At 39.0% G+C, this 13846-nt stretch overlaps 1 protein-coding gene across 3 annotated transcripts in view; it reads right to left on the bottom strand.

The window, feature by feature from the left end:
• Atg2b (autophagy related 2B) overlaps nucleotides 1-13835 on the bottom strand; it is an 81119-nt gene extending 67284 nt beyond the window's left edge. For all 3 annotated transcript variants that reach the window (XM_074067194.1, XM_074067195.1, XM_074067196.1), the window contains exon 1: nucleotides 13209-13835. In XM_074067194.1, coding sequence (XP_073923295.1) covers nucleotides 13209-13370 — 162 coding nt within the window. In that variant the 5' untranslated portion in view covers nucleotides 13371-13835. The remainder of the gene's footprint in view (nucleotides 1-13208) is intronic.
• Between the last annotated feature and the right edge of the window lie 11 nt (nucleotides 13836-13846).

The raw sequence follows: 13846 nt of genomic DNA, 5'->3' as shown, positions 1-13846 counted from the left end.
TTACCAGCAAATGGTAACATTTCGTTCTTCTTCATGGCTGCATAAAATTCCATTGTGTATAGATACCACATTTTCTTAATCCATTCGCCGGTGGTGGGGCATCTTGGCTGTTTCCATAACTTGGCTATTGTGAATAGGGCCGCAATAAATATGGGTGTGCAGGTGCCTCTGGAGTAACCTGTGTCACAGTCTTTTGGGTATATCCCCAAGAGTGGTATTGCTGGATCATATGGTAGATCAATGTTTAGCTTTTTAAGTAGCCTCCAAATTTTTTTCCAGAGTGGTTGTACTAGTTTACATTCCCACAAATGGTGTAAGAGGGTTCCTTTTTCCCCGCATCCACGCCAACACCTGTTGGTGGTGGTGTTGCTAATGATGGCTATTCTAACAGGGGTGAGGTGGAATCTTAGTGTGGTTTTAGTTTGCATTTCCTTTATTGCTAGAGATGGTGAGCATTTTTTCATGTGTTTTTTGGCCATTTGAATTTCTTCTTTTGAGAAAGTTCTGTTTAGTTCACTTGCCCATTTCTTTATTGGTTCATTAGTTTTGGGAGAATTTAGTTTTTTAAGTTCCCTATATATTCTGGTTATCAGTCCTTTGTCTGATGTATACTTGGCAAATATTTTCGCCCACTCTCTGGATGGTCTCTCCAGTTTAGAGACCATTTCTTTTGATGAACAGAAGCTTTTTAGCTTTATGAGGTCCCATTTATCTATGCTATCTCTTAGTTGCTGTACTGTTGGGGTTTCATTGAGAAAGTTCTTACCTATACCTACTAACTCCAGAGTATTTCCTACAATTTCCTGTATCAACTTTAGAGTTTGTGGTCTGATATTAAGATCCTTGATCCATTTTGAGTTAATATTGGTACAGGGTGATATATATGGATCTAGTTTCAGTTTTTTGCAGACTGCTAACCAGTTTTCCCAGCAATTTTCGTTGAAGAGGCTGCTATTTCTCCATCGTATATTTTTAGCTCCTTTGTCAAAGACAAGTTGGTTATAGTTATTTGGCTTCGTATCTCGGTCCTCTGTTCTGTTCCACTGGTCTTCATGTCTGTTTTTGTGCCAGTACCATGCTGTTTTTATTGTTATTGCTTTGTAATATAGTTTGAAGTCAGGTATTGTGATACCTCCAGCATTGTTCTTTTGACTGAGTATTGCCTTGGCTATTCGTGGCCTCTTGTGTTTCCATATAAATTTAACAGATTTTTCGATCTCCTTAATGAATGTCATTGGAATTTTGATGGGAATTGCATTAAACATGTAGATTACTTTTGGGAGTATAGACATTTTTACTATGTTGATTCTACCAATCCATGAGCTAGGAGATCTCTCCACTTTCTATAGTGTTCCTCAATCTCTTTCTTCAGAAGTTTATAGTTTTCCTTGTAGAGGTCATTCACATCTTTTGTTACGTTTACACCTGGGTATTTGATTTTTTTTTTTGAGGCTATTGTAAATGGAATTGTTTTCATACATTCTTTTTCAGTTTGCTCATTGTTTGTGTATAGAAATGTTAATGATTTTTCTATGTTGATTTTATATCCTGCTACCTTGCTATAGGTATTGATGATGTCTAGAAGCTTCTGAGTAGAGTTTTTTGGGTCTTTAAGGTATAGGATCATGTCGTCTGCAAATAGGGATATTTTGAAAGTTTCTTTACCTATTTGTATTCCTTTTATTCCTTCTTCTTGCCTAATTGCTCTGGCTAGGAATTCCAGTACTATGTTGAATAGGAGTGGAGATAGTGGGCATCCTTGTCTGGTTCCTGATTTTAGAGGGAATGGTTTCAGTTTTTCTCCATTAAGTATAATGCTGGCTGTACATTTGTCATATATAGCTTTTATAATGTTGAGGTACTTTCCTTCTATTCCTAGTTTTCTTAGAGCATTCATCATGAAATGGTGTTGGATCTTATCAAAGGCTTTTTCTCCATCTATTGAGAAGATCAAGTGGTTTTGTCTTTGCTTTTGTTAATGTGGTTTATTACGTTTACTGATTTTTGTATGTTGAACCACCCCTGCATCCCTGGGATGAAGCCTACTTGGTCGTGGTGAATAATCTTTTTGATGTGTTGTTGAATTTGGTTTGCCATTATTTTGTTGAGGATTTTTGCATCAATGTTCATTAAGGAGATTGGCCTATAGTTCTCCTTTTTGGAGGTGTCTTTGCCTGGTTTTGGGATAAGTGTAATACTGGCTTCATAAAATGTGTTTGGCAGCTTTCCTTCCCTTTCTATTTCATGGAACAGTTTAAGGAGGGTTGGTATCAGTTCTTCTTTAAAGGTCTGATAGAATTCAGCAGAGAATCTATCAGGTCCTGGACTTTTCTTTTTGGGGAGACTCTTGATTGCTGCTTCAATTTCATTTTGTGTTATAGATCTATTCAGGTGATTAATTTCCTCTTGGTTCAGTTTTGGATGATCATATGTACCTAGAAATCTGTCCATTTCTTTTAGATTTTCAAATTTATTTAAATATAGGTTCTCAAAGTAGTCTCTGATGATTTCCTGGACTTCCATGGTATTTGTTGTTATCTCCCCTTTTGCATTCCTGATTCTACTAATTTGGGTTTTTTCTCTCCTCATTTAGTCAGGTTTGCCAGGCGTCTATCGATCTTGTTTATTTTTTCAAAGAACCAACTTTTTGTTTCATTAATTCTTTATATGGTTTTTTTGGCTTCTATTTCGTTGATTTCAGCTCTTATTTTTATTATTTCTCTCCTATTTGTTTTGGGATTTGCTTGTTCTTATTTTTCTAGGAGTTTGAGATGTATCATTAGGTCATTGATTTGGGATCTTTCAGTCTTTTTAATATATGCACTCATGGCTATAAACTTTCCTCTCAGGACTGCCTCAGCTCTGTCCCATAGGTTCCAGTAGGTTGTGTTTTCATTTTCATTGACTTCCAGGAACTTTTTAATTTCCTCTTTTATTTCATCGATGATCCATTCTTCATTAAATAATGAGTTATTTAGTTTCCAGCTGTTTGCATGTTTTTTGTCTTTACTTTTGTTGTTGAGTTCTGCTTTTACTGCATTGTGATCAGATAGTATGCACGGTATAATTTCTATTTTCTTATATTTGCTGAGACTTGCTTTGTGCCCTAGGATATTATCTATTTTGGAGAATGTTCCATGGGCTGCTGAGAAGAACATATATTGTGTAGAAGTTGGATGAAATGTTCTGTAGACATCAACTAGGTCCATTTGATCTATTGTATATTTTAGATCTTGAATTTCTTTATTGATTTTTTGTTTGGATGACCTATCTATTGATGATAATGGGGTATTAAAGTCTCCCACAACCACTGCGTTGACGTTTATATATGCTTTTAGGTCTTTCAGGGTATGTTTGATGAAATTGGGTGCGTTGACATTGGATGCATATAGGTTGATGATTATTATTTCCTTTTGGTCTATTTCCCCTTTTATTAATATAGAATGTCCTTCTTTATCTCATTTGATCAATGTAGGTTTGAAGTCTACTTTGTCAGAGATAAGTATTGCTACTTCTGCCTGTTTTCGGGGGCCATTGGCTTGGTAAATCTTCTTCCAGCCTTTCATCCTAAGCCTATGCTTATTTCTTTCGGTGAGATGGGTCTCCTGTAAGCAACAAATTGTTGGATCTTCCTTTTTAATCCATTTCGTCAAGCGGTGCCTTTTGATGGGTGAATTAAGTCCGTTAACATTTAGTGTTAGTACTGATAGGTATGTGGTGATTCCTGCCATTTAGTTGTCTTAGTTGTTTGAGGGTTTGATTGTGTGTACCTAAGTTGAGGTTACTCTCTACTGTCTTGCTTTTTCTTTTCCTGTGGTTTGGTGCTGCCTGTCTTTTCATGGTTAAGTTGGGTTTCACTTTCTGTGGGCAGAATCCCTTGAAGAATCTTTTGTAGTGGTGACTTTGTGGTCACATATTGTTTTAGTTTCTGCTTATCATGGAAGCCTTTTATTGCTCCGTCTATTTTGAATGATAGTTTTGCTGGGTAGAGTATCCTGGGGTTGAAATTATTTTCATTCAGTGTCCGGAAGATCTCACCCCAAGCTCTTCTTGCTTTTAATGTTTCTGTTGAGAAGTCTGCTGTGATTTTGATGGGTTTACCTTTGTATGTTACTTGTTTTTTCTCTCTTACAGCCTTCAATATTCTTTCCTTATTTTCTGAACTTGTTGTCTTAATGATGATACGTCGTGGGGTAGTTCTATTTTGATCTGGTCTGTTTGGTGTCCTGGAGGCCTCTTGCATCTGTATGGGAATATCTTTCTCTAGATTTTGGAAATTTTCCGTTATTATTTTGTTGAATATATTACACATTCCCCTCACTTGCACCTGTTCTCCTTCTTCGATGCCCATGATTCTCAAGTTTGGTCTTTTGATGGAGTCGGTGAATTCTTGCATTTCCTTTTCACAGGTCTTGAGTTGTTTAATTAATAGTTCTTTGGTTTTTCCTTTAATTACCATTTCAACTTCAAGTTCTGAGATTCTGTCTTCTGTTTGTTCTATTCTGCTGGATTGGCCTTCTGTTTTGTTTTGCAGTTCTGTTTCATTCTTTTTTCTGAGGTTTTCCATATCCTGTGTGGTTTCCTCTTTAATGTTGTCTATTTTTGTCCTAAGTTCATTTATCTGTTTATTCATCATGTTCTCTGTTTCACTTTGGTGTTTATATAGTGCTTCTATGGTTTCCTTTATTTCTTCTTTTGCTTTTTCAAATTCTCTATTTTTGTTGTCTTAGAATTTCTTGAGTGTCTCCTGTACGTTTTGGTTGATCCTATCCAGTATCATCTCTATAAAATTCTCATTGAGTACCTGTAGTATGTCTTCTTTTAAATTATTCTTGTGGGCTTCATTGGGTCCTTTGACATAGTTTATCTTCATTTTGTTGGAGTCTGGATCTGAGTATCTGTTTTCTTCATTCCCCTCTGGTTCCTGTACTAATTTTTTGCTGTGGGGAAACTGGTTTCCCTGATTTTTCTGTCTTCCCGTCATTGTCTTTGGTGTTGTTACTGTCCTTGTACTGTGTGCAATTAAGTATTTTCTAGCTTGTAATAATAACAATGGTAATATTTAGAATGGAAGGGTGAGCAGAGATGGAAAGCAAGAAGTTAAAGAAAAGGGAAAAGCAAATAGACAAGAAGGAGAAAACAGAACAAGGAATCAGACAAGAAAGTTTCAAAGGTATAAACAGGGAGCGTTAGTGTACTAATCAACAGTAAGCTTGTCCGAGTCTTCCCAAGCCGTCTGGGCGCAGGCAATTGGCGGCCCGGGGGCCCTCCTTGTTTCTCCATTTAACGTGAAGTGGAGATTCTCTGCGCCGGCTGGAGGTGTGGAGGGGTCAAAGTTTTGCCTCTTCTCAGTGATTATGCCTGCAAAGTGTGTCTCCCGTGTCTCTCCAAGATTTCACTATAGGAGGCTCACTTTCTGCTTCCTCCCTCTAGCCGCCATCTTGGAATCCCCCTCAAAATTTCAAATATGATCAACTTCAATTTATATGCTGGCCTTTATAGTAGAGAAATTACAGCATGACCTGTAAATCTTGAGCATAAAATATACAAATTGGAACAAATTCTGAAGAGGAGTTAGAATGGACATGAAGTTAATGGAAAAAGATACATTAAATTTCTAATTATTAATGTAAAGCTTGTTTAAGCATTTTTAAATGGGTAATTGTGGAAACTGAGATTCTATGGATGAAATACTGTATTTTATATCAATATTTACAACCCAAGTTATCCCTTACAATTTTTAAACTTATAATAAAAAAATTTAAGTCAATTTTAAAATGTACAAGGAATACAGTCTTCTCTAAAATAGTTAAGAGATAATTTAGCAAACATGTTTGAAGACCACCTGTTTAAAACACAGCATGTAAGCTAGGCATGGTGCATGCCTATACTCTTAACTACTTGGTAGGCTCAAATCAGGAGGATAGCGGTTCAAAGGCAGCCTCGGCGAATAGTTCATGAGACTCCCATCTCCAAAATTACCAGAGGAAAATGAACTGGAGGTATGAATCAAGCAGATGATTGCCTGCTGTGCAAGCATAAAGCCCTGAGTTCAAACTCCAATCTCACCAGAAAAAAAAAAAAAAACAGCATGTGTTTAGAGCTCAGTCCCTTAACCAGCTGGTGACTTTAAACTTCTGACTCAATTTCCTCACCCATAAAATTGGAAGAGTGTCTGTTACACAGCTATTATGATTATAAATGAGCCGATACGTGTAAAGCTACCAACAGTTCCTAGAACAAGTAAGTGCTCTCCAAATGTTGATTCACAGTGCCTACCTAGAACCATGATTAACTGCTATCAGCAATTCAAGGTATGCTTGCTAGTACGAAGAAAAGCAAACATAAAGTATGTTCCTTTTCAATAAGAAATCCCTTAAGATTAACTGGGAAATAAACACATCTTTAACAGCTTAAGCTAAGACATCAAAAAGATAATTTAGAATGTAAGAATTTTCAAGAACTGATTTAAATCAATTAACATTTAATTAGCATCTACTGTATACATACTCTACTACTTTATACCTAAATTATTACATTAAATCTTAACAATAGTCTTCTCAATTAGGTTTTTTTGCACCCATTTTATAGATTACAGCAGTTGAAGATGAGAAAAATTAAGTAACTTGCAAAAAATCATCCATTAATCACTGCAGAAACAAAATCAAGAAAAAAAGAGAGCAGTTAGGCTAATGGAAGCTGGGCACCAGTGGCTCACGCCTGTAATCCTAGCTACTCAGGAGGCAGAGATCAGGAGGATTGCAGTTTGAAGTCAGCGGGGAACAGTTTGCAAGACTCTATCTCAAGAAAACCCATCACAAAAAGGGCTGGTGGAGTAGGCCCTGAGTTCAAACTCCGGTACCGCAAAAAAAAAAAAAAGAGAGAGAGAGAGAAATATATTTTCACAGTGGCAGATATTTCAGGAGACTAAGCAAAACCATGTGGTAACATAATTCTCAAAACTATAGTACTGGGTTTTGGGGCTGGCTTAGAGGACAAGCTTTTAAAATTAAAATGAAATTTTAATTTTAAATTAATTTTAAATTAAAATAGTACTAGTTTTTTCAAAATGCAGTCAAACCACATATATCACCTTTTCCTAGGAGTCTTATTATAAATGCAGATTCTTGGAACTCTAGAACCAAAACCAGAAGTTTGCATATTAGAAAATTCCCAGGTGAACCCAGTGTTGCTAATGTCTGAGAAGCTCAGGCTTCTTCAATCTTTTGAGACAGTGTGGTATACAGTAAGAATTCAGATGTCAGAAAGATTTATGTTTCAAACCTTGCTGCATTACTAACATGCATATGGTAAAAAAGAAATGTTTCTACTCAACCTAGAATAAGATAATGTGAAAACACTTAATCTAGCACTGGCAAGGCCCTGGGTTCAATCCCCAGCACTACATACATACATACCCACACACATAAATTAATGAAAAAACCCTACATTTGTCCCATGTCCCCTGTAGTCATCAATCCCATTTATCTCTCTTTTCTTTAGTCAAGGTACCTATTTACTCAAACTGGAAACTACAATCTGCCTTCTAACCCTCAACTCCTCTGAAACTGCTCTTAACCACCCATAAACTGACAAATGCAAGAAAATGTTCATTCTTCTTTCTTAAATTCTCATCTCTATCTAGCCCCTAGGGCCATCCCACTTTTCAAAATTCTAACTTTCCTTGGCTTCTGTGATACTTCACATATACCCTCTTTTTTCCCATGCCATCTCTACCTGGATGTTTCAAAGCCCCCTCAAAAATCAAAATGCTAAAACATTCTCGATACAATCTCAATCTTCTTTTTTCCTCCTTCTCCCTGTTCTTCCTCCAGCATTTCCTTCTTCATCACCAACCTACTGCTTCAACTTAATAGTTATCTTTCCTCTGTTTTTTAGATTTTGTATATTGATAATCTGCTTTGCAGACATTTTCATACTAATTTTAAAAGAAAAATTTAGAAAACCTAACACTAAAAAAGAGGCCCACTATATAGTCAAAAAGGTAATGAGCTCAGAAATGCTTGAATATTACCATAATTGAAAGTTAAACACAACAAGGGGATTGGACTTTGATCACATGATAAAAGCGAGAACACACAAGGGAGATATGAGGATAGGTAAGACACCTAAAAAATTAGTTAGCATTTGTTGTCCTCAACGCAGAGAAACTAAGGCAGATACCTCAAAAGCAACTGAGGCCAATAGGAGAAGGGGACCAGGAACTAGAGAAAAAGTTAGATCAAGAAGAATTAACCTAGAAGTTAACACACATGCACAGGAAATTAATGTGAGTCAACTCCCTGTATAGCTATCCTTATCTCAACCAGCAAAAACCCTTGTTCCTTCCTATTATGGCTTATACTCTCTCTACAACAAAATTAGAAATAAGGGCAAAATAGTTTCTGCTGGGTATTGAGGGGGTGGGGGGGAGAGGGAGGGGGTGGAGTGGGTGGTAAGGGAGGGGGTGGGGGCAGGGGGGAGAAATGACCCAAGCCTTGTATGCACATATGAATAATAAAATTTAAAAAAAAGTAGTTCTTGAGAGTCAACAGTTCAAGAATTTACATTGTGCCCACTAAACTATAATATAATTTCCCTAAGTACCTTTAAATAGATTATACTTGTACACAATCTTACATGGCAAATTTCTCCATATATTGTATTACAAGGTACTCTGAAGTTCACGCCTTTGGTGGAAATCCGAAGTCTGCAATGATATATGAGTAGGATAAAATTCTCAACCCATCTGACCAAATGATCCCTTGTATACTCAGGCAATATTTAAATCATTAGCCCAGTCAGGTGTTAATGGCTTATGCCTATAATGCTAGCTACTCAGGAGGCAGAGATCAGGAGGATAGAGGTTCAAAGCCAGGTGGGGAAATAGTTCCAGAGACCCTATCTCAAAAACACCCAACATAAAAAAGGGCTGGCAAAGCTGCTCAAGTGATAGAGTCCCTGCCTAGCAAGTATGAAACCCTGAGTTCAAACCCCAGTACCGCCAAATATGAATAAATAAATCATTAGTCCATTGAAGTACCTCCATGTAATTCGTAATTCTAAAACTGAAAGTGGAGCCATCTGAACTACTCAGCAACTAAATGTCCTATTTGTAGCTTTTCTGTTTAAGGCCACTTTACTTTCAGACATCAGCAATGAGTTTTCATGCACATACACAGAAAAACACAGGCCACACTGCTGTCTCTACTGTCGGATTTAGCAAATAACTGGTAATCAACGTTTCTGAACTGAAGACAATTTTATTATACATACACTTACAAAAACTAAATAGCAAAACAAATTTTGGGTTTTTTTCCCGTTTTTATACTATTTCATATACATATATGTGCAACATACTTGGATCCTCTTCATCTCAAAACAAACTTTTAAAGTGGAATTAAAAGACTTCAGGATAATAAATTGTTAATGTCTATCTTCCTGGAAATACCAAGTTCCTATTAGAAAAGGGTCTTTAAGTTCATTATTATACCTCTCAGTCTCCTAGTGGTACATACTAAACACTGGATAAATGTATTGAATCCATTGATGAAAGAAATTCCATTTAAGAAACGAAAGTAAAGTCATAGTCTTAAAGAATTGGAAAGGAAGGAGTCATTAAACCCCACCTCCTACCAAACAGAATTTCCTCCTTTCCATGTTTTGCTCACTTCTAGGGACAAGGAACTCATTAAACTATGAGACCGCCCATTCCAATTGTGGGACAGTTCCAAACTCCTTTCCTCTGTTCTGCCCCCTCCCCAACTCCCTGAATAAGGCAGTGGTCTCCAAAGTGGTGTATTTATCCAAGAGTATAACAGATGATTCGTAGAGCTGTGAGAAGAAGATTAGACATTCTATATTAAATTTTTCAAGTTTGGGATTAAAACATTGACTGATATTTAATGTACAATGGGCACTGGCACCCTCATTCAGGCCATACATCAGACCAGTAGAGAAACGACCAGCAGTTCCCAACAGTAAAGAGTTAAGAGCAGTGCCCTCAGTTAAATGTTCTGTTTCAGAAAACTGAAACTTACCTCAGCATACATTCTAAATAATACAAAAAAGACCTCTGTACAGCAGAATCTTTGTAAAGAGGCAGTAAATGATAATAACTTTGTTTTCCTGGTTTTCTTATTGCCAAGTATTTACAACTTGAGTTTAAAGATAAGCAGTTTCCTTTTACCCACAGTAGTTCTAAATAAGTCAACCATTTACATGATGATAAATGGCTAGTAGTATAGGCTACCACATATTTAAAAAAAAAAACACACCTAATCTGTCTTTTCAAAGTAAGGATAAAACTTTAATAATAAGAAAATAACTGCTTTTCAAAGGATACTAGTGCTATGGTGAGAACATTTTTTAAAACTATATTTGGAAATGTTTCCATTGTTCCAAGATCTTGGTTGCTGAAAACAATGTCTATTAAAAACATAGCCAGGTGAAGTAGTACACAACTTTAATCCCAGCACCTGGGAGGCAGGAGGATCACCAATTCCAGGCCAGCCTGAGCTTAAGAAGTCTACTTTTAAAGTTATTATCTACATAGGATATGAATGCTTTGAAAACGTGGAAAGACTAGGCCAATCAATCAAAAAACTTCTCAATGAAAAGTCTGACAACTAGGTTTTAAGCTTAATTTTTATAAACTGAATATATAAAAACACAACACCTTCCAGTTAATTATCACAAGTCAGCAACAGAGGCCAGGCACTGCAGCTGAAGTTGATAATCCAGGCCGCTCAGAAAGCAGAGAGGAACTGAAGCTCAAGGCCAGCCCAGGCAAAAGCTCCCTGGACTCCATCTCAGCCAATGATGAGCCGCCCCCACCCCTCAACTACAGCGGAAACATACATAGGGGCTCGGGGTCCAGGCCCACCCAGACATAAAGTGACACCTATCTCAAAAATAACCAACACAAAACCAGCTGCTGGAGTGGCTCAAGTGATAACACACCCATGAGGCCCTGAGTTCAACCTCTAGTACCAAAAAAAAGAAAGAAAAAGACTGAGATGAGAGAAAATAGGAATGTCATTACCAATGTCAACAAATTCCTCTACATAACTGATAGTTACAAAATGAAATGTTAGTAGTAATGTAATCAATTATACAATGCTTCCATTAGGATTTTTTTTTTTTTTTTTGCGGTACTGGCTTGAACTCAGGGCCTTCACCTTGAGCCATTCCACCAGCCCTATTTTTGTGATGCATTTTTGAGATAGGGTCTCACAGAACTATTTACCCTAGCTGACTTCAAACCACGATCCTCCTGATCTCTGCCTCCTGAGTAGCTAGGATTACAGGCATGAGCCACCAGTGCCCAGCCTCCATTAGGATTTCGGTAGGTCTCTTTTTTTCCAGTCCTGATAGTCATTAAAATCAGGGGTCAAAAGTAACTGAATTTGGAACCAGAACTATGAATGATCATTTCTAAAAATCACATTAATATTTATCTTAGTCATCAGCACAGCACACTAAGATGAGTAAGTTGGCAACAGTGGATGTTTATTGGAAGCTTTGACATCATTTAGTTAATATAACTCTTACCTACAAGGAGAATAAACAATACTAAGATTAAGTCTAATCATAAATTATTTTGCCAATGATCCTGAAGTCAAACTGTAACAGTCAAGTATCACCACTTCTGATTTCCCATGAGGATTAAATAACACAAAAAAAGAACCTTAGAACAATGTATGAGATAAACACTCAATAAACATTGTCTTCTTGATCTTAAACTAAGTGATATAATGAAGACAGCATGAGCCTAGGAATTAGGCAGATTTGAATCCTCACCATAACACTTGCTAGCTGTGTGACTTGGAGCAAATTAACTCCACTTGTAAAATAGAAACAATTATGCCCACCTCTTAGGGTTTATGCAAAGCCATTAAAGAAGAGAGCACAAAAAGTCGTTACCCCTATAAGACACATTTAATAAACATCTAACCCTCCTTTCAAGGTAGTCTATTCAAAACTATACCAAAAGCATAGAATCAAGGTTGTTGGATTCAAAAATATCCATCAGACTCCCTATCTTCCGGTAAGAATTACACCTACCCAATAACCTGACAGTACCTGTCTGGCATGGAGCATATAGGTCATTGATGTTCACTGAACTCAGGGGAACTACTATGTGGACTATCACGTGGCTAAATGCAGTAGCCTGGACTACCCTGGTGTAGGACTCGGTCTTTCTGATGCTCAAATTAGGGTTCTTTAAACTCTTGGGTACTCTATTTTAAGTCACCTACTTACTGATACAATTATACCTTCACTCATCCTCCCTTAGCACAAATTAACACGACTAGAGCATAATATAGTGTACCATAATTTATGAGTGGAGGAGGGAAGTCACTCCAATCTTGTTGAAGTACTTTAAAGTAAAATTTTACTTAGTAAAACACTTGGCATTCAACCTACAGGTACAGATATAACTGTATTATGTGGAGAGTTAAACATACATGAAGCACCTGTAAGAGCCAATGAGCCAGCTCACAGCCCCGGATGACAAGGAGAAAACAGACTTTCAAACTCCATAAAATTGCAGCTTCAGCGCTTTTACAACACCTGCTTTTACATCTGTCACGTGAAGCCGAGAGGCAAAACTAAACAGCCCTAATAGGGCCACACAATCTTCCGCAGGCTGGGAACACAAACTGGCCTTGTAAACATATAATCAAGCGAAGCAGGCAAACCGGCAGAGGTAGGCCTTCACCTAACTTTCTTCCTCATGCCAAATGCCATACCGAGACAAACCAGGCACCCGCGAGCGCAAGTAGCCAAACCAAAATAAATAACCGCGGGATTTTGACATCCCGACACCCCTTTTACTCTTTAGTCCTTCCAGAATGCCATCCAATGAAACAGCGTTTGTTTGCCGCGGTCCCTCACATCCCAAGGGGCAGGACTGGTCACCCCCTTTCTTGGGTCCTTTTCAACCTGCTCCCCAGTCCCCGAAGCCCTGACTCAGTTAGTTATTCCCATGGTGTCTGCTCCATTAAGTTTCTGGAACATGTGATTTGGGGGAGCAAACTTGCTAGAAAACACATTAAACAACACTTTAACACTTTCCCTGAGGCTTGCCATACTCGGGTCCAAAAATTCCCACGGAGGGAATGAATGTCACCAGTCTTGGATGCCACTCGTTCAAATCGCCCTAAGGAGGGAGTTCCGCCCTGCTGGCCGCCGGCAGCTCTTACCCATTTGTCCAAGGGGACCTGGGCGAGGGACCCGGTGCCCTGATACAGATCTAAGCTGAGCTGCTCCAGGCTCAGCTTCTCCTGCAGAAAATGGCCTAGGTACCTCTGCAGGAGGTACCGACAGGCCCTCTTCTTGATAGACTCTGAAAATGGCCAAGGCATGCTGACGGCTGGTCGCTGGGCGAGCTGGGGCTGCAGGTGACGGGTGGCGGCAGCAGTGGCTCCAGCTTCGGGCCGAGGTTCCGACTCCAGGCCGCGACTGCGCCTCGGGGTCCCGGCCGGCGTCCCCAGGCCGCGGCTGGGTCTAAGCCCGGGGTTGCCCCTGCATACCGGCTCGGCGCTGCAGGCTCTCAGGGATACTCCATAGCCCGCGCCGCGCCACTCGAACTAGGCCCCGCGGGGATGAAGCGCTGAGAAATGCTTGTCGCCTCAAGCCCGGGGGGCTTCCGGGAGGTGGCTGTCTTGCTCGCTCAGAAAGAGAGAGCGAGAAGATCCTAGGGCAGGCGGCAGGGGCTGAGGCAGACACCTCCACCGCCGCCGCCGCGCGACAAATTTGTTGTCATCTACGAGGCGCGCTCCCGACCCTAGAGCACTCCTGGCGCGTTCGCGAGACCCACACTCCCGCGCGCGTCCGGCGC

This window comes from Castor canadensis, chromosome 3, assembly GCF_047511655.1.
Source record: "Castor canadensis chromosome 3, mCasCan1.hap1v2, whole genome shotgun sequence".
Taxonomy (NCBI): Eukaryota; Metazoa; Chordata; class Mammalia; order Rodentia; family Castoridae; genus Castor; species Castor canadensis.
Note: the sequence above shows the minus strand (reverse complement) of the source record. Positions and strands in the feature narration are given on the sequence as shown.